Genomic DNA, 18902 nt, shown 5'->3' with positions numbered 1-18902 from the left:
GATTTGTTAGTGTAATTTAAGCATTTGTTTTCAATGGATAGGGATATGCACAAGTTTCTGGTAGTAGAGTATCTAGTTTTGAGTAGTGTTAGTAATGTGTATTTTCAAGTTTGTCATTTGAATTGTTTTCATTTAGGTAGTATTCTTAAGTACCTGCAGAAGAAAAAACCCAAAGATGCTTTCTGTATTGTTGGAATTACAATGATTGATCTTTATCCTGAAGAATCCTGGAATTTTGTGTTTGGACAGGCATCTCTTACAGAAGGTAAATAAATAAATGTATGCATTTATTTCCCATGTCTCTTTTGTTTTCATTTGAATTTAAATATTTTTAGTAACGTTTGTACTTTCCTGATGAGAGGCTCATTTGTAAAATTATTTATTTTATGTACGTTACAACTTATCCAAACCTCTCAACATTTACAGGAATTGTATATGGTTTAATTTCTCATCTTGACCCTTGTTCTGGTCCTCTGAACAAGTCAGGACAGAGCAGAACAAAGTAACTAAAGTGCTATTAATGAAGAGCTCACTTGTGGGGAAGCGTTATTCTATTTAAACAGATTATTAATCACCTTTGCCTGCAGTACTATCTTTAATTTTGGTTTCCTTATCGAAGGAAGAACATAGATCACATAGAGGGGATATGGCAAAGTTTTCCAAAACTAGAGTCGAGGATGAGAGAACAGTCCTTTGAGGAGAAATTGGGAAGATTAGGCCTTTATTCCCCAGAATTTGGAAGAATTACATGCTTGACAGGATGGTTACTGGGAAAATAGATGCAAGTTGCTTTCACCTGCAAGCTCCCCTCTGAGCCACACACCCTGAGTTGGAACAAGATCACAGTTCCTTCACTGGCCTGGTGTCAAATTCTTGGGACTCCCTCCATAAAAGCATGTGCCAATATACAAGATGGATTGCAGGGGTTCATGAATGCAGTTTCTTACCAACTTGGAAAGGACAGTTAAGGATTGATAATAAGTGCTGGCCGAACCAATGATGCTCCCATTCTGTGAATGAATTTTAAAAAAGCATTTTCATGGCTGGGAATTGCAAACAGTCACTAATAGCTGAACTCTGAGACTGAGATGAGAAGAAATCTCTTCACTCCGGGTTATGAATCTTTGGAGTTCTCGATGAAAACAGTGGTTGCTCAGTCATTGAGTGGAGTCTGAGGTGAAAGACTTTTCATATCGGAGACTCAAGAGATATGTGGGGTAATGTAGAAAGGTGGAGTTAATCAGAATCGTGGAATATCAACTAAATTAAGGTGGAGTTCATTGACTTACTATAGCTTCTTTTTCTCATTGAAAGTCTTGACAGAAACAGAGGATTTACCAATTTACCAAGCAATTAGAACTGTGTTTTATTCATTGGAGCTAACTTGAGAGTTGCATCAAATATCGAGCTATTATAGGCTCAGACTGGAGGGAGGAGAGTTCTGTTGAAAAAGTCAGTTATATAAATCTATCTGTGCCCTTGTAAAGGATGGTAGTGCTGTTCTTATTATTTTCTTGGATATTGCTAACAAATTCATGGATACTGGGAAAATAGATGCAAGTTCCCCTCCAAGCCACAGATCCTGACTTAGAACTAGATCACAGTTCCTTCACTGGCCTGGTGTTAAAATCCTGGGACCCACTCTACAGATGACTACTTCCACACAGATGTCTAATTATCGCGAATATTGTTTGTCTCAGTTGTATGTGGTTCTGTCTTGATTAGGTGAAATATTTGTGGACTTTTGCATCACTTTCGATGACATTGGAAAGTGAACCAAATTCTGTCCAGTAATTGAATACATTGTCCAGTTTCTGTTCATTGCAGCTGGGAATCGTGATAGTTTTCATATTTTGTGGAAAATGTATAAATTTTATTTAATACTCTGAGTGTTTTTCAATTCTTAAATGGTTTGGAAATACAAAGCAACTTATTGATTGATATAATGAAATATTAATGTATTTTTGCTAAAATAGATTTTGAGTTAGTTAATTGAAGATGTTATTTAAATTTGCTTCTACAGGTCAGGAGAGAGAAAAGTACTGAACTTATGTATCTTTTATAGGAATGGGTGTTTTTAGCTTTGCTAGATATGATGATGACTTTTACACCACAAACTATAAAGGAAAGCTGAAGAAAAAGAAACATCTGGCTCCTGACGATTATTCTGTTTTTGAAGGATACTACACACCACCTATTGCAAGCAAGTTGCTGCTGAGATCATGCAAGGTGGGTGTATTTGCAGAAATGAAAATGCTGTGGTTGGAAACAGTTGATTTAAATAGTAGTAGAGTTGTACTTTTTCATGTCCATGGCATCTTGGCTCAATTACAAGCACCTTATCTCTGAATCAGACAGTTGAGATTGAAACTAGTGTGTAGGCCAATATGCCAGCAGCATGTGGCTAATTGGGAATCCTTGAACATTTTTGCTTAAGTAAAATCTGAGTAATAGATATCATCTGTGACCATGAATTTTGATAATCCCTTTCACGTATCATATGTACTTAAACATTTCTTGATTGTTTTGTGTTGTTTCTGAGCTAATGTTAAAGCTGGTCTTTCTGCATGGAGAACGTCGTGCATCCTGTAAGTCAGCATTCTCTGCATATTCTGGCAACAGTGATTAGAGGAAACCAACCAGTGTAAGAGAGCAATTCCTATGGCACGAATGGAAGATGTGCAAAATTTATGGCCTGATGATTCTTCTCTGTGGATGGCAGGAAGCCAATAGCCCTTACCAAATAGATTGCACCGAATACACAGAACTTTTTAAAAAGTCCTTCTCATTTACTGCTAAACATGATAGAAAACACTATGCCACTTTTGTACATTACGTTGCATGGAGTAGACATTTAGTTACTTGCATGAAATCCCAAACTCCTTTTGGATTCCACCCTGGTGTACCCAGGGTGAATCTTCCAGCGTCGTCTTAAGAAAAGTCTTTTCACTCAATTTTCATGGTATAATCAACAAACTTGTAGTAGCAAGGTACCCTTTGGTGACATCAACTCCTTAGTTTTTAGATGATACTGTATTGTAGAGAACATAGATTTAATATGGTAAAAACAATGACTGCAGATGCTGGAAACCTTGCAGCAGTTCTGGATCAGTGGTGCTGGAAGAGCACAGCAGTTCAGGCAGCATCCAAAGTGCAGCAAAATCGACGTTTCAGGCAAAAGCCCTTCATCAGGAATAAAGGCAGAGAGCCTGAAGCGTGGAGAGATAAGCTAGAGGAGGGTGGGGATGGGGAGAAAGTAGTATAGAGTACAATGGGTGAGTGGGGGAGGGGATGAAGGTGATAGGTCAGGGAGGAGAGGGTGGAGTGGATAGGTGGAAAAGGAGCTAGGCCGGACAAGTCCAGACAAGTCGTGGGGACAGTGCTGAGCTTGAAGTTTGGAACTAGGGTGAGGTGGGGGAAGGGGAAATGAGGAAACTGTTGAAGTCCACATTAATGCCCTGGGGTTGAAGTGATCCGAGGCAGAAGATGAGGCGTTCTTCCTCCAGGCGTCCGGTGGTGAGGGAGCGGCAGTGAAGGAGGCCCAGGACCTCCATTTCCTCGGCAGAGTGGGAGGGGGAGTTGAAATGTTGGGCCACAGGGCGGTGTGGTTGATTAGTGCGGGTGTCTCGGAGATGTTCCCTAAAGCGTCTGCTAGGAGGCGCCCAGTCTCCCCAATGTAGAGGAGACCGCATCGGGAACAACGGATACAATAAATGATAGTAGTGGATGTGCAGGTAAAACTTTGATGGATGTGGAAGGCTCCTTTAGGGCCTTGGATAGAGGTGAGGGAGGAGGTGTGGGCACAGGTTTTACAGTTCCTGTGGTGGCAGGGGAAGGTGGCAGGATGGGAGGGTGGGTTGTAGGGGAGAGTGGACCTGACCAGGTAGTCACAGAGGGAGCGGTTTTTGCGGAAGGCGGAAAGAGGTGGGGAGAGAAATATATCCCTGGTGGTGGGGTCTTTTTGGAGGTGGCAGAAATGTCGGCGGATGATTTGGTTTATGCGAAGGTTTGTAGAGTGGAAGGTGAGCACCAGGGGCGTTCTGTCCTTGTTACGGTTGGAGGGGTGTGGTCTGAGGGCGGAGATGCGGGATGTGGACGAGATGCGTTGGGGGGGCATCTTTAACCACTTGGGAAGGGAAATTGCGTTCTCTAAAGAAGGAGGCCATCTGGTGTGTTCTATGGTGGAACTGGTCCTCCTGGGAGCAGATAAGGCGGAGGCAGAGGAATTGGGAATACGGGATGGCATTTTTGCAAGAGATAGGGTGGGAAGTGGTGTTAATATGTATTCAGTGCTCTATTTTCCTTCGTAACATCATGTGATTACTGCTGCTGGAGTTGCTGTCCTGTTGCTTTGACTGCTTAGCTAGAGTGCACAACACCTGTTTCTTGGTGTAACCAACTGCAGAATATTTATACCCCACGTTCCAGGGAAGATTCACAGGCAGTAAGCTGATGCTGTCCATGCACTTGATATAAATTTCACTATATTGATGTGTCCAATGAAATCAGTAATTTAGATAGAAGCATTTTCACATTTCAGCAGTAACATTTCATGGTTTAGTCTTTCTGGTTTTATTCTTTATCAGGTCACTTTCATTCTGGGATGATTTTCTGTTGTGCACTTGTCATCTTCAAAATGGTGATTGACAGCTCATTTTTTTATTGTGCTATCTTTCATACCTCAGTAGTTTTCCTGCTAAACCCAGGTGTGTTCCCTGCTGAACACATAGCCCATCACAGGGAAAGCAGGAAGAGGTATGATGGCATTAGGATCCCAGCCCAACAACATTTTCCAGGATATTATAACCCAGCATGCTGCAGAAACTGCCCTTAACTGGCTGGAAAAATTCTGAGAGTGAGTATTGGGAAATACGAAAGGTAGAGACTGGTCAATATATGATAGCCATCAAGAAGTCAAATACTATGGCCTTATTCAATTGGTGTAGGTTGTTGGTGATCTTCCTGAAGCTCTCTGTATTTTATGAATGTTATTGATATACAGAGGATTTTTTAGCTTTGATACTCTAGCAATATTTTATCATGCAGCTGTTGCGTATATTTTCCTTCTTCTTTCTGCCTGTTCTGCTTTTGGCGATGGCAGAGGTTTTGTGTTTTGTTTACTTTTACCTTTAATTGGACGCAAGACCTGATGATATCTTGATGACTCAGCTGCTTTTTGACTCTCCGCTCACATGATCCATTGATTCTATTATGTACTCACTGTTTAGCCAGTTCAGTTTACATATTAATTTTGTTTCCTGAGGTTTTGAAGTACATTGAGCTTCTGTACTATTCAGAATCCTGTCTGAGACTTTTCCATATGGTCTTCAAATTGTCTGGGAAAATCCTCTGCTGAGCACTGTTGTAGTTTTGTATTTACCAACATAAACTTACTAATCTCACATCAGAACTAGTAAATTGGTGTAGATTCTATTTCTTGTTTGCTCATTAGTCAGAATTGTTAAGTTCAACAATTACTTTATTGGACAGTACAGCGGCACTCTCTAATACTACATGCTGCAAAATCACGTTTTCTCCATGCTGGTTACTTGCTAATTAGTATGTTCCTCTTCAAATCATATCATTACAGGGAATAACTGCTGTGAGTAAAAAGAATTTTTAAGGATAAGTTAAATAAGCATATGAGAGTGGAAGGAAGAATTAACTGGTTGTTAAGAAGACACATTGGTAGAGGGATTGAGTTTCGCAGCCACAAGGTCATGTTGCAGCTGTACAAAACTCTAGTGTGCACTTTGAGTATTGTGTACAGTTCTAGTCACCACATTATAGGAAGGAAAGGGTTCAGAGGTGATTTAGATTAGATTACTTAAATTGTGGAAACAGGCCCTTCGGCCCAACAAGTCCACACCGACCCGCCGAAGTGCAACCCACCCATTCCCCTACATTTACCCCTTTACCTAACACTACGGGCAATTTAGCATGGCCAATTCACCTGACCTGCACATCTTTGGACTGTGGGAGGAAACCGGAGCACCCAGAGGAAACCCACGCAGACACGGGGAGAATGTGCAAACTCCACACAGTCAGTCGCCTGAGTCGGGAATTGAACCCGAGTCTCTGGTGCTGTGAGGCAGCAGTGCTAACCACTGTGCCACCTTGCCTGGTATGAAGGGAAGGTCTTATGAAGAAAGGCTGAGGGAATTGAGGCTGTTTTCAGTAGAAAGAAGAAGATTGAGGGGTAACTTAATTGAGACATATAAGATAATCAAAGCGTTGGATAGGGTGGACAGTGAGAGCCTTTTTCCTCAGATGGTGATGGCTAGCATGAGGGGACATAACTTTAAATTGAGGGATGATAGATATAGGATAGATGTCAGAAGTAGTTTCTTTACTCAGAGTTGTAGGGGCATGGAATGCCCTACCTACAACAGTAGTTGACTCACCAACTTTAAGGGCATTTAAATGATCTTTGGATAAACATATGGATGAAAATGGAATAGTGGGGTGAATAGGCTTGAGGTTGGTTCCACAGGTCAGCACAACATCAAGGGCTGAAGGGCCTGTACTGCGCTGTAATGTTCTATGTTCTAACTATGCTGATGCAACCAGAGAAGGAAGGACAAGAAATAGGTGCAGGAATGAAATTTTTGATGCTGTAAGTTCTGTGTACTTCAATGTAGGACGTTTTCTGCTGAAATGTCATTAGGATAGTGTTACAGTAGTAATTGTCAGTCATGGCATATTTCAGTTTCGATATTATCCCAGGCTTCATCTTCCTTTCAGTACAGAGAAACTCTTCCTGTGTTCATCTTTCAGCTAACAGTGCAGGAAATAGGTTATTATTTATCTGATAAGGCTTGAAAGACATTATTATGGGATGATAGACTACATGTTTGCCTAATAACATCAGTGGCTGTATTTCCAGAATAAATTAATTGGTGCTGTGACCTTCTGGAACATACATAGAAGTTTGAAGCATGCAAATAAATTGTTCTTTTTTGCAACATTTCTGATTGTAATCAAGACATTGCAGGGAACCTTACCTGTTTGTGATGCAGTTGTGTCAAGAACCCGTGATTATATAAATACTAATATTTTGCGATCAAAGCGTTCACTTCTTTTTGATATGGTTCAACAAATGCCTTCTGATAACTCAACTGAGTAGTGTTATGCTACATTGAGAGTCTGCAGGCTATTTGATCGTAAGAGTTTTAACATACATCCCAAGTAATGCCAAGCATGTGGGTCCAGTTTTCTTAGAAATGCTGAAGCAAATTATAACGTTCCTAACATAAACTTAACTGGGGTAATTCATATTGCTCAACTGTTTACTAAATAAATTCTCAGTCATGCATCATTTGAAGAGCTTTTGTTTTCTTAACCAAATTGAAAGCTTGATTTAGTTACATGAAACTTCATGACAGTCTTTGAGTTGAGCAAAGTTTGATAATTATTTTTAGTTATTTTGGTTATTCTGTTCACATTCTTTTATCTATGTTTGGGTTAGCATTGTGTTAAGGCTGAGATGGACTTAAAAGTTTTGTGGCAGTCTTCAAAGAGTATGGTAATTCTTCTGATGCCCTGATCGACATTTATCTTTCAACTGATGTCATGAAAAATAGATAAATTGATCATTTATCTCTTGTGTACTGTTGAAATCTCTCTAACTATCCATTCTGAAGCAGATTAAATTAAAAGGATGCAATCAATCCAATGGTATCGCACAGATAACATTGGATCAGAAATATCATAGTCTGCATTATATTTTCAGGAACTAGAAAATGGCTTCAGAACTTTCTGTAAAAGTTGAAAGATATAGCTTTCAAAAAAAACCTGAAAATGTTCATTATTTTTCATATTTAACCATAGCCTGGTTCAATTGAAAAACAAACCTTTTAAAATTGGCTTTGATAAAATACCTTTCAGGTTGTTACATCACCTTCTTATTTTTCAATTCATAAATCTTGTTGTATTTTTAGACTTTAACGCATGAAATTGGACATATTTTCGGCATGCATCACTGCCAGTGGTTGCAATGTGTAATGCAGGGTTCTAACCATTTAGAGGAGTCTGATCGACGGCCAATTGATCTTTGCCCTATTTGCCTAAGAAAACTGCAGTACGCCATTAACTTTGACATTCAAGAGAGATATAAGGTAAAGTAAAAGTTCCTGATAGTTTTATATTTCTCTGAATTATGGTAAGTTTGAAATAAGTTTTTTTTCATTAATTATAATAATTTAATTTTCACAAAAAAAAATGCTTGCAGTAATTTTCTGCAAAATAGTTCCTAATGGCTAGAGATTGAAAGTAAAGTTCTTTTGAGCTGACAGAACAAAAATGAAGTGATATTCATTGTGGCACAAATCACAAAATATTTCTAAACATAAATGATGTCACCTCATATGAATTGTATAACTATTCCATGTTGTACCAGCAGATTATGCAACAAAATTAATTCTTGCAATGAGAATCAAATTAGTAGAGTCACTTTCAAAATAAGTTATGCAAAACAAAGGTGAATAGTACTGTAATAAAAATAGAAGATGCTGTAAATCACCTGGTATCAAAACACCCCATGGAGATAGAAAGAATTTATGTTCAAATCAAAGATGTTTCATCAGAGCTGGGAAAATTTAAAAATGCAATGGAGTATTAAGAAAGGGGTGGGTGAGACAAGGACAAAAGGGAAGTTCAATAATAACGTGGAAGACAAGAAATTTGACAATAGCAGAGTTAGTCTTATAGGGTCAAAGGAAATGTTAATTGGGCGGTGAGAGAAATGAAGAAACAAAAGATGTGCCTAGAGCAGGAGTGCTGAAAACAAAAGTAAGAGAAAAACTGAAACACACAAACAAAAGGAAATAAAAGGAAATAAAATACAGTATGAAATTGTTGAACTCAATGCATTTAGGAAGCTGTAAAGTGCCTAATTGAAAGATGTGGTGCATTTTGTTTAAACTTATGTTGAGCTTCCTGCACTGGTGCAGCAAGCCAAAGATAGATGTCAGCATGAGAGCAAAGTTGAGAATTAAAATTCATACCATCAGCAGCTCAGTGTCAAGCTGTAGTTTGATCAGAGATAATTCATGAAGCAGCCATATAATCTACATTTGGCATTCCCTGTGTAGAAGAGAGAACACTTTGAACATTGAAAGAAGTGTGTTGTCAGTTGCTGCTTCACCTGAAAGGATTGTTTGGGGCCATGGTCATTGAGGACGAGAGGAGATTATAGGAAAAGTATTACATCTCTTATGTTTGCATGAACAGAAACTGTGGGAAGAGGATATGTCTAGAGTTGGCTATGGAGAGAACCAGGTTATCATGAAGGGGATGATCCCATTGGAATTATGTAAGGGCTGGGAAAAGAATGATGTTTATGGAGGTGGGAGAAATGGTGAAAAATAATCTGTTGAACATAGAGCTTAATGGGTTGGAAGGTGAAGACAAGAGTAACCCTGGGAATTTCCACAGTGAGGGGAGAGAGATGAGTTAGAAATGCAGGAAATGTTGAAGATACATTGAGTGTCATATCTGTCCCTCAGAACTGCTAGTGTGGAAGATAACATCAGAATAAATGCAGTGGAGATTGGAGAATGAAATTAAGTCCTACAGGGTATAGGGCATGAAGGACTGCAGTCAAGATAGTGCTGGAAGTCAGTGAGCTTATAATAATTATTAGTTCTGGGTTGTTGCTAGACGTGGAAACAGAAGTCAAGGTAGAGGAGGGAATAATTTGAAGAGGAGAATGTGAAACAGCAAAACTGAAAACTGGAAGCATAATATTTGAAATTTTCCAACTTCGTTGGTTAAATAAGAGCAAAACAGATACATATTGTACTGAAGGGAATAAACTGCAGTGCCCTTTGGGTCAGATCAATTATACAGATGGGAGTATTTGAATTTGGAAAGCCATGCGTTATTAAATTGGAAGCATAGATTGAGTCTCCACAGATCATGAAGGGGCAAAAAGATGAGCAATCATTTGAATTACAGTGACTAGGTAAGACTAGAATGAGGTTAGGGCAGTGTCATTGTGGTGCCCCACAATTGAATTGTTGGAGGAGCTTAGTGCAACAACTAGCATAAAGAAAGACCTTGTTTCAATTGAACAGCCGAGGAGAGATCTGATAAAGGTTTTCAAAGTTGTGAGGAATGCGGATAATGTAAATAGAGAATACTATTTCAGTCAATTGGCAAACTGCAACTATAGGGACTATATTTAAAGTGTTCACTAATGAATTAAACAAAATATAGTATTTTTACTACCTGGAAGGCTTTTAGGGCATGGAAAACTTTAACATAAACAATGTGGAAATAAAATTAATACTAGCATTGAAGTGGAAGTGAATAAAGATTTTATATTTTTGAAAGAATATAGGAAGATAACCCCAGAGAATAGGGCTAGATTTTTTTTCAGAGCCATGCAGATATGATGGTCAAATTTATTTGCTTTCTGTACCATAAAATTATGAAAGTATGAAATAGGAGCAGAAATAGTCAATTCAGACCCCTGAATCTGCTCTGCCGTTTGATAAAATGATGATTAATAATCTGTTTGTATTAGCGATTTTTGGGAAGATTTGTAGCTCAGGTTGATGATAAGTAAGTAAGTTACTAACTTACATACTAATCGGTATTCCAAATCCCACACCCCAGCTGCCCCTAAAAAGCATTAATTCCCAAGCCTAACAAAAACCAGTCTACCTCTGCCTTAAAAATATTCAATGACCCTGCTATCACGACTTTCTCAAGCAGTAAGTTCCAAAGTTGCAAAAACTACTGAGAAAAGAATTTTCTCTTCATTTTTGCCTTAAAAAGGGGACACCTAATTTTGAAACAGTGCTCCCTAGTTGTAGAACTTCACCAACTGCAGGAAATTCTGGGGTATTTTCTGTACTTAAGTAGATTTTGTTTCTTTGTCTTTGTGGCGAATTTTATTGAATCAGGACACTTTTATATATCATAAGAAATGTAACAAAAGTAGAAAATCAATTAGAGCAAAAATTACTCAAATGTAATTATTGAAGAACTTGTAATAAAAATAAAGTGTGAAATGAAATTGATAATACCACCATCTCCCTTTAGTAGTCATAAAAAGTCTGTTTTAATAAATTCTGATTTACCTTTATAATGCATTTTATTAAGAGTATTCTCTTGAATAAAAAGTACAGCAGCATATAAAAGACTGGAAAAAGACTAAAAACTGGTCAGACATCATCTATGCAGAGGAGGACATTTCACTAGGTTATTCCAATTTTAGGTCATCTCTACTTGAGTCAATTATTTCTACTCCATTGATGCTGCCTGACCTGCTACATATTATTTTGTTTTATTTCAGACTTGCAGCACCAGCAATGCTTTTGACTAAAAACAATACATTTTATCAGGAAATAAGATGCATTTGCAAATGGCCACTGTTAATAGCACAATATTTTATATGTAGGATGAGCACTGTAGACTAAGTTGGAACTTGAATCACCATCTCTTGGGCAAATGTTGATTGGGTTGTAGAATTATTTATTCTGTTTTCCTCCCATCAGTCACCCTTCTGCAGAGAAAACTCAGCCAAAATGAATGTTTAAATGCTTTTGAACGTCCTTTGAAATGAATCCCAGATTGCTTAACAACCATGCCAAGCGAATTGAGACAATTTTCAAGTTTTGTTGAGGAAGTGAAACTGTTTGCATTTGTCAGTTGATTTATTGCAGTGACCAGAAGGATTTTTCCGAGAACTTTGGCTTACTGAGAACTGGTGGAATAAAATTTAATGAGCTCTGTTAATACTAAGATATGTCTAAAATCACACCAGGTTATTAGATTAGATTTCCTACAGTATGGAATCAGGCCCTTTGGCCCAACAAGTCCACACTGACCCTCCGAAGAGTAACCCACCCGGACCAATTCTCCTATCCTATATTTACCCCTGACTACTGCACCTAACACTACGGGCAATTTAGTAAGACCAATTCACTTGACCTGCACATCTTTGGATTGTGGGAGGAAACCGGAGCACCCGGAGGAAACCCACGCAGACACAGGGAGAACGTGCAAGCTCCACACAGACAGTCGCCCCGGCCTGGAATCAAACCCGGGTCCGTGGCACTGTGAGACAGCAGCGCTAATCACTGAGCCACCGTGCCGCCCCTGTTATAGTCCAACAGGTTTATTTGGAAGCACTAGCTTTCTTAGTGCTGCTCCTTTATCAGGTGGTTGTGGACAATAACTGGGTGTTGTGTGAATTTTAACTTTGTACTCCCCAGTCCAAAACTGGCACCTCCAAATCATGACTAAGATATGTCAACTTCGAACATGAGGAAATGCTGACTACTCAAAAACGACCTGAGGTATACTTTTTTTTACATTGAATATGCAGTTGGACAAGGTAGCTAATTCTACATTTCCAACATATAGAATTAGCTTCCTGAATAATAGTGGAGGAGAGAGACTTAAAATGATTTAAGAAAGATGGGAGCTATATGGACTTCAGTAAGGCGTTCAACGAGGTTCCCCATGGGAGACTGGTTAGCAAGGTTAGATCTCATGGAATACAGGGAGAACTAGCCATTTGGATACAAAACTGACTCAAAGGCAGAAGACAGAGGGTGGCGGTGGTGGATGGTTGTTTTTCAGACTGGAGCCCACAGGGATCAGTGCGGAGTCCACTACTTTTCTTCATTTATATAAATGATTTGGATGTGAGCATAAGAGGTACAGTTAGTAAGTTTGCAGATGACACCAAAATTGAAGGTGTAATGGACAGCGAAGAAGGTTACCTCAGATTGCAATAGGATCTTGATCAAATGGGCCAATGGGCTGAGAAGTGGCAGATGGAGTTTAATTCCTTGGAGTGCAGGTTCATAGCTCCTTGAAAGTGGAGTTGCAGGTAGATAGGATAGTGAAGTTGTTTGGTATGCTTTCCTTTAATAGTCAGAGTATTGAGTACAGGATTTGGGAGGTCATGTGGCTGTACAGGACATTGGTTAGGCCACTTTTGGAATATTGCATGCAATTCTGGTCTCCTTCCTGTCGGAAAGATGTTGTGAAACTTGAAAGGGTTCAGAAAAGATTTACAAGGATTTTGCCAGGGTTGGAGGATTTGAGCTATAGGGAGAGTTTGACTAGGCTAGGGCTGTTTTTCCTTGAGTGTCGGATGCTGAGGGTGACCTTATAGAAGTTTATAAAATCATATGGGGCATGGATAGGATAAATAGACAAAGTCTTTTCCCTAGGGTCAGGGAGTCCAGAACTAGAGGGCATAGATTTAGGGTGAGAGGGGAAAGATATAAAAGAGACCTAAGGGGCAACTTTTTCACGTAGAAAGTGGTATGTGTATGGATTGAGTTACCAGAGGAAGTGGTGAAGGTTAGTATAATTGCAACATTTAAAAGACATCTGGATGGGCATATGAATAGGAAGGGTTTGGAGGGATATGGGCTGGGTGCTGGCAGGTGGGACTAGATTGGGTTGGGATATCTGCTGGGCATGGACTAGTTGGACAGAACGGTCTGTTTCCATGCTGTACATCTCTATAACTCTAAATAATAATAAAATTATAATCTATAATTACCTTACATAAATCCAATTGAAAAGGTAATGTGGTATTCAGTCAAATGGACTTACAAGGATGTTGCTTGGTGTGGTGGGTTTGAGCAATAGGGAGAGACTGATTAGGGGCTTTTTTGGGGCTTTCTTCCTTGGAGTGTCGGAAGCTGAGGTCTGACTTTATAGTGATTTATAAAATCATGAGGGGCATGGATAGGGTGAATAGCCAAGTTTTTTTTCCAGGGTACGGGAGTCCAAAACTAAAGGGTTTATGGTAAGAGGGGAAAGATTTAGAAGGTACCTAAGGGGCAAATCTTTCACGCAGAGGCTGTTGGGTATGTGGAATGAGCTGCCAGAAGAAGTGGTGGAGGCTGGTACAATTAAAAGATGAAAAAGTATCTGGATGGGTACATGAATAGAATCCAGGACATCTGGTTGGCATAGATAAGTTGGATCAAAGGGGCTGTTTCCATGCTGTACAACTCTATGACTGTATTGCAGAGGGTAAAAACATCCACAAAACCGTGGGGATGAAGCCACCTCGAAATGTTTTAACATTACCATCAAACTTGTATTGATTTTTGAGAAGATTTGTAGCTCAGATTGAGGTTCAGTTTGTTCACTGAGCTGGCAGCTTTGTCTTCAGACATTTCATCACCATGCTAGGTAACATCATCAGTGAGCCTCTGGTGAAGTGCTGGTGTTCTGTCCCACTTTCTATTTATGTGTCTTGGTCCTACCAGCTCTGTGAACAAATTTACAACCAGATTTGTATTGATATTTGAAACAACTTGATTGTGTAGGAAAGAGTTATTTAATGTTATGCTGCTCAAAAACTGAAATAATTCTCCAGTTTTTCTTATGAAATAAGAGCTGCAGGGATAAAAAAAAGACTTTTATGTTGGACACAATCAAGGTTATCAATTTGTGGCTAGATGACAATGCTGTGAAGTTGTGCGATTCACCGTGCTGAATTAGATATCCCAAAACAGGGCATGCAGCACTCCACAAAAATGAGAAGTGTGTGTCTCCATGTATAAATTTGATTGGTTGGCACATTTTCCAATTACTTTATAAAGTGGCTGTTATTGTCTGATCAAACTTCCTTTGTACACACACCCTGAGATCCAAGTCCTGAGTTTATTGGAAGGAGCTCAGGAGTTGGTTCTCCACTCACCTTTTTGTTTTGGGTGTGTATGTATATGTACTCACAGCACTTGATGCAGTGTTCCCTGAACCACAGCTTCTAGATCACATTAACTGTTCCTTTGTCTCTTCAAAAATGCATTTCTTGAATTTGGAACCAAATTAAAGATCACTACAGACTTTTTTCTTCAGCCATTTGTCAATCATATATATAAAAAAAAAGTAGCATTGTTAGAGCAACCAGATGAAAAGATTTTTATATTTGTTTATTCATTCATGGAATGGTAAACTTGTCATTTTTTGCTCATCATTAATCAGCCTTCAGAAGGTAGTTGTGAGGCATCACTTTGAAACACAATGTTACTGTCCCAAAGCCACTGTTGTGAAGAAAGCAATTCAAAGCTTATTAAAAAATGGTGGTTTGTGATCAGAGCATTGAATTAGAAGTCCAGATCCAAGCTAATACTGTGGGGCATAGGTTCAAATCCCACAATGAAACTGTGAATTCAATTAATAAACCATGGTCACAAGGTTCAACATAAACGTTAATTAGTTTAGTCACAAGTTGAAGTCAACAGACATAGCTGAGATGGCTAATGAGAACACGGAATTACAAGAGCGCCGTATCTTCATTATTATGGCAACATTTTTAAGAACATGCTAGACCAATGATTTCCTTAGAACTCAATAACTCATATGTCACATTGCTGACCTTGAGGAATGATTCAGAGCTTCCAGTTCAGCATATCCTTGATAGGAACTATGTCTTGAGAAAATGCGTCATAAAGAAATACTGATGGTGCTTGCAGTTTCAGAATTATACTTTCTGATGAGAATACCTGATATTAGAATGAGCCACATTGGTTTGTATCAATTGATGAACAATAATTTATTTTCTCTTTGTTCTTTTATGGCACGTGACATCACTTAAGGACAGTATTTGTTGTCCAGCTGAGTGGCTTGCAAGGCCAGCTCAGAGATAAGATTCATGGCTATGAATATGAAATAATATGCAAGTCAGACCGGGTAGGGATATCACGTTTCCTTTCCTAATGGGCATGAGTGAACCAGTCGAGTTTTTATGGACATCAATAATTGTCTCAGATTCATTTCCAGATTGATTAATTGAATTTAAATTTCACCAGTTGTCATGGTGCAATTTTGAACCAATATCCTAAGATCATTAGTTTGGGCCTCCGCAATACTGATCCTGTGATTTTACCAGTGTACCACCATCGTTCCCTGTCTAATGTTTAGTGACTAATTTTGATCAAACTATTCAAAAATGCATGTCTTAATCTCTGCTTTTTTTATCTTTCAGGCTATGCTGAGATGGATTGAGGATGATTCTCATCCTGAGTTTTTGGTTGGAACTGTGCTGGTATCTCATAAACCCATGGATGCATTCAAAGACTGGAAAGAATGGTTGCTACAGTGTCTGCAGGTTTTGGAGGAGTGAACTTTAATAAATGCAAGTTACTGATGGCACTGGTGAGGTGTGGGATACTTTTGAACTCTTTCAAAGAAGTTTTCATTATTCATGAAGTCCAAGCTCTACTAAATCATTAATGATGTGACTAGATACTGAATAAAGAATATTGTATACATTGCGCATTATCTTATAAATCTGCATCCGTGCTTTGTTACAGGAAGTCTCAGAAAATTTGGTGTACATTTTGATAAAGAAGCAAAGACATTTTTGCCACAGTTGTTGAAAATATGCTGTGGATTATGTAAAATTCCTACTTAGGAAAATGAGTGAAGCATATCATTAGGTTGGAAACAGTGAGGACTGCAGATGTGGAAAGTCAGAGTTGATAAAGTGTGGAGCTGGAAAAAAACACAGCAGGCTTAGCAGCATTAGAGGATTAGATTCCCTACAGTATGGAAACAGGCTCTTCAGCCCAACAAGTCCAAACCTACCCTCTGAAGATCAATCCACCCATTCCCATTCCCCTCCCCATTGTTTACCCCTGACTCATGCACCTAACACTATGGGTAATTTAGCATGGCCAATTCCCATGAATTGGAAACCATGAGTCCTGATGAAAGGTGCTGACCAGAAACATCTATCCCCGGCTCCTCTAATGCTGCTTGACCTGCAGTGCTTTTTCCAGCTCCACACTTTATCGAAGCTTGTCATTAGAGTAAAACTTGTTTCAATTAGGAGGTTTTGCGCTTTTGTGCATAGATTATATATGTGCACAGCTAATGCTGAGTGGTTGAGAAAACCAAGGAGTAGGCATAGCACTTACTTTCAGACTGAGTCACTAAAGTAGTATTATGTTTTTGCTCATCAAAACTGTTGAATGTTGTGGCACATGGCATCAAATTAAAGTTGAGATTATATTGATATTTAGAACCTTGTTTTCTGGGTTTTTGCAGTATGTATGGCAGTAGGAAAGAGAAAGTATTTTAGCTTTATGGATTGCATTGGTTTACTTATAATTAGCTGCATTTAGTTTATCCTTTCTTACATGTAAACAAGCAGATTCACAACAGGATTTAAAGCTGGACCGATTACCTAGAAAGTCGACTATGCAATTTCTTCTAAGTACTACACGGCCTCCTAACTTTCCAAAATAGTGGCAAGGAATTACATATAGTAAGTCCAAAGAAAAGTATGTTACCCTCCCTGCTAGCGAGCGTTAGGTATTTTACAACTGCAAATAAGGATCCTACTGTTAGCTTGAGGACTCTACTAGAAGATTGATTTTCTTTTCCCTCTAAGGCACTTGGTGTCATTGTGGGAAACTAACTCAACAGAATCCCAGTGGGAGAGATAAAGGTGAAGTGACTTATCTCTGATGTCTGAATCTCTGACCAAACTCTTGTTTCAAGCCTGCTTGACCATGGCCGAAAATTAGGCATTCCAGATCTTTTTGTGTTTTATGAGCATGTAAGTGAGTGTGAAATATGTTTTGGGATTTTCACTGTTAATCTTCACGAGATAATTCTTTTCAAAGATTTGTCATGAATTTTGGTTGCAAAATTTCCTGCTGTTTGCAATTATTATTTTAGTAATGTGATTATTTCTCTTTATATTGGGAGGTAAATAAATGTTGCAAGTAAGGTCATAATTCGAGTGCTTGTGGAACTACATCTAGGCTATTTTCAAAAATATATTTTCTTACCAAAAACTTGTAAAATTACATTCAGCAACAGTTTAAATTAAGTATTATCACAAGCAAAAAATTTCAATTACTTTTCATGCATTGTATAACACTGAGTGCTTCCATACAATGACAGTGACCTGTTATATTACAAAATGCATTCCATGACAAGAATGCTGCCTGAGTGAAACTAATTTAGATGGCAATACACTTCAATATTTTGATGGAAAATAACCTTTGCTTGCTCCACAATGCTAGGGTGGTACTGCCAGTCATTGCCAATGTTGTTGTAGCCCTGAATGTTGTAAGTGCCTGGCTCATTTCAAGCTGCCACAGGGACTTTTAAATATTATTAGTCAAGTTAGTATTCAAATGTATCAAACAGGTACAAAGACCAGTTTTAATATTTTTTTGGACTGTGGACTGAAAATTGGATAAGATGGTGCTTTAAACTGAGGAAACTCTAAGATGATGTTTACAGTTTTTAAAATAAGTGATTGGAACACAACATGAGATGTATCTACAATGTTGCCTAATTCAAGCAGTATGGGAAAATGGCCCCATCTGTGTGTTCATGGCAATCCTGCCCGCAGCCAGGCATTTGATTGGCTTTCAATTGAGACCAGTTGTTGTGAGCTCAGTGTAGTAACAATCACTTGGTTACTGGGAAAGTGGCTACATCCCTGTGTGTGGATAATACAAGAAACCTGTGAAGAGAAAGCATCCCTCTTGTGTCTTTCTCTCTCTCTGTCTGTCTTTCTCCCTCTCTCTCTCTCTCTCTCAGTTGGTCTCGCTGGCTCGCTATCTCTCTGTCTGTCTCTCGCTTGCTCTCCCTGTCGAGCTCTTGTAGCTGGCTACCCTTGCTCATCTTTCTCTGTAAGTTGTTCTCTTTGCATATTCCCCTATTGAAAGGGAAAAGGGGAAAACCACCTCAAATGCACTGAAGAAACTAATCTTTAGCCAATTAATACAAGACTGAGAATCACTGTATCTGTGACCTGGCAACATTAGTGAATCAGAAGAAGTTGAAAGAAAGCCAAAAGAAAACAACAGATCAACATTTATGATGTGGACTGGAACCTTACCCGTGCTACTCAGAAGATTTTTCCTTCCCCATAATATATGTGTCTTGCCTTC

General features: G+C 38.9%; 1 protein-coding gene across 3 annotated transcripts in view; it reads left to right on the top strand.

Moving 5' to 3' along the window:
• The window catches only part of LOC132827786 (archaemetzincin-2), a 32081-nt gene extending 14433 nt beyond the window's left edge, over nt 1–17648 (top strand). For all 3 annotated transcript variants that reach the window (XM_060844497.1, XM_060844499.1, XM_060844498.1), the window contains exons 4-7: nt 137–265; nt 2066–2229; nt 7941–8117; nt 15974–17648. In XM_060844497.1, the coding sequence (XP_060700480.1) occupies nt 137–265; nt 2066–2229; nt 7941–8117; nt 15974–16111 (608 nt within the window). In that variant the 3' untranslated portion in view covers nt 16112–17648. The remainder of the gene's footprint in view (nt 1–136; nt 266–2065; nt 2230–7940; nt 8118–15973) is intronic.
• Nucleotides 17649–18902: the final 1254 nt, after the last annotated feature.

Source organism: Hemiscyllium ocellatum, chromosome 25, assembly GCF_020745735.1.
Source record: "Hemiscyllium ocellatum isolate sHemOce1 chromosome 25, sHemOce1.pat.X.cur, whole genome shotgun sequence".
Taxonomy (NCBI): Eukaryota; Metazoa; Chordata; class Chondrichthyes; order Orectolobiformes; family Hemiscylliidae; genus Hemiscyllium; species Hemiscyllium ocellatum.
The sequence above is the reverse complement of the archived record's forward strand: the minus strand, read 5'-3'. Positions and strand labels throughout refer to the sequence as shown.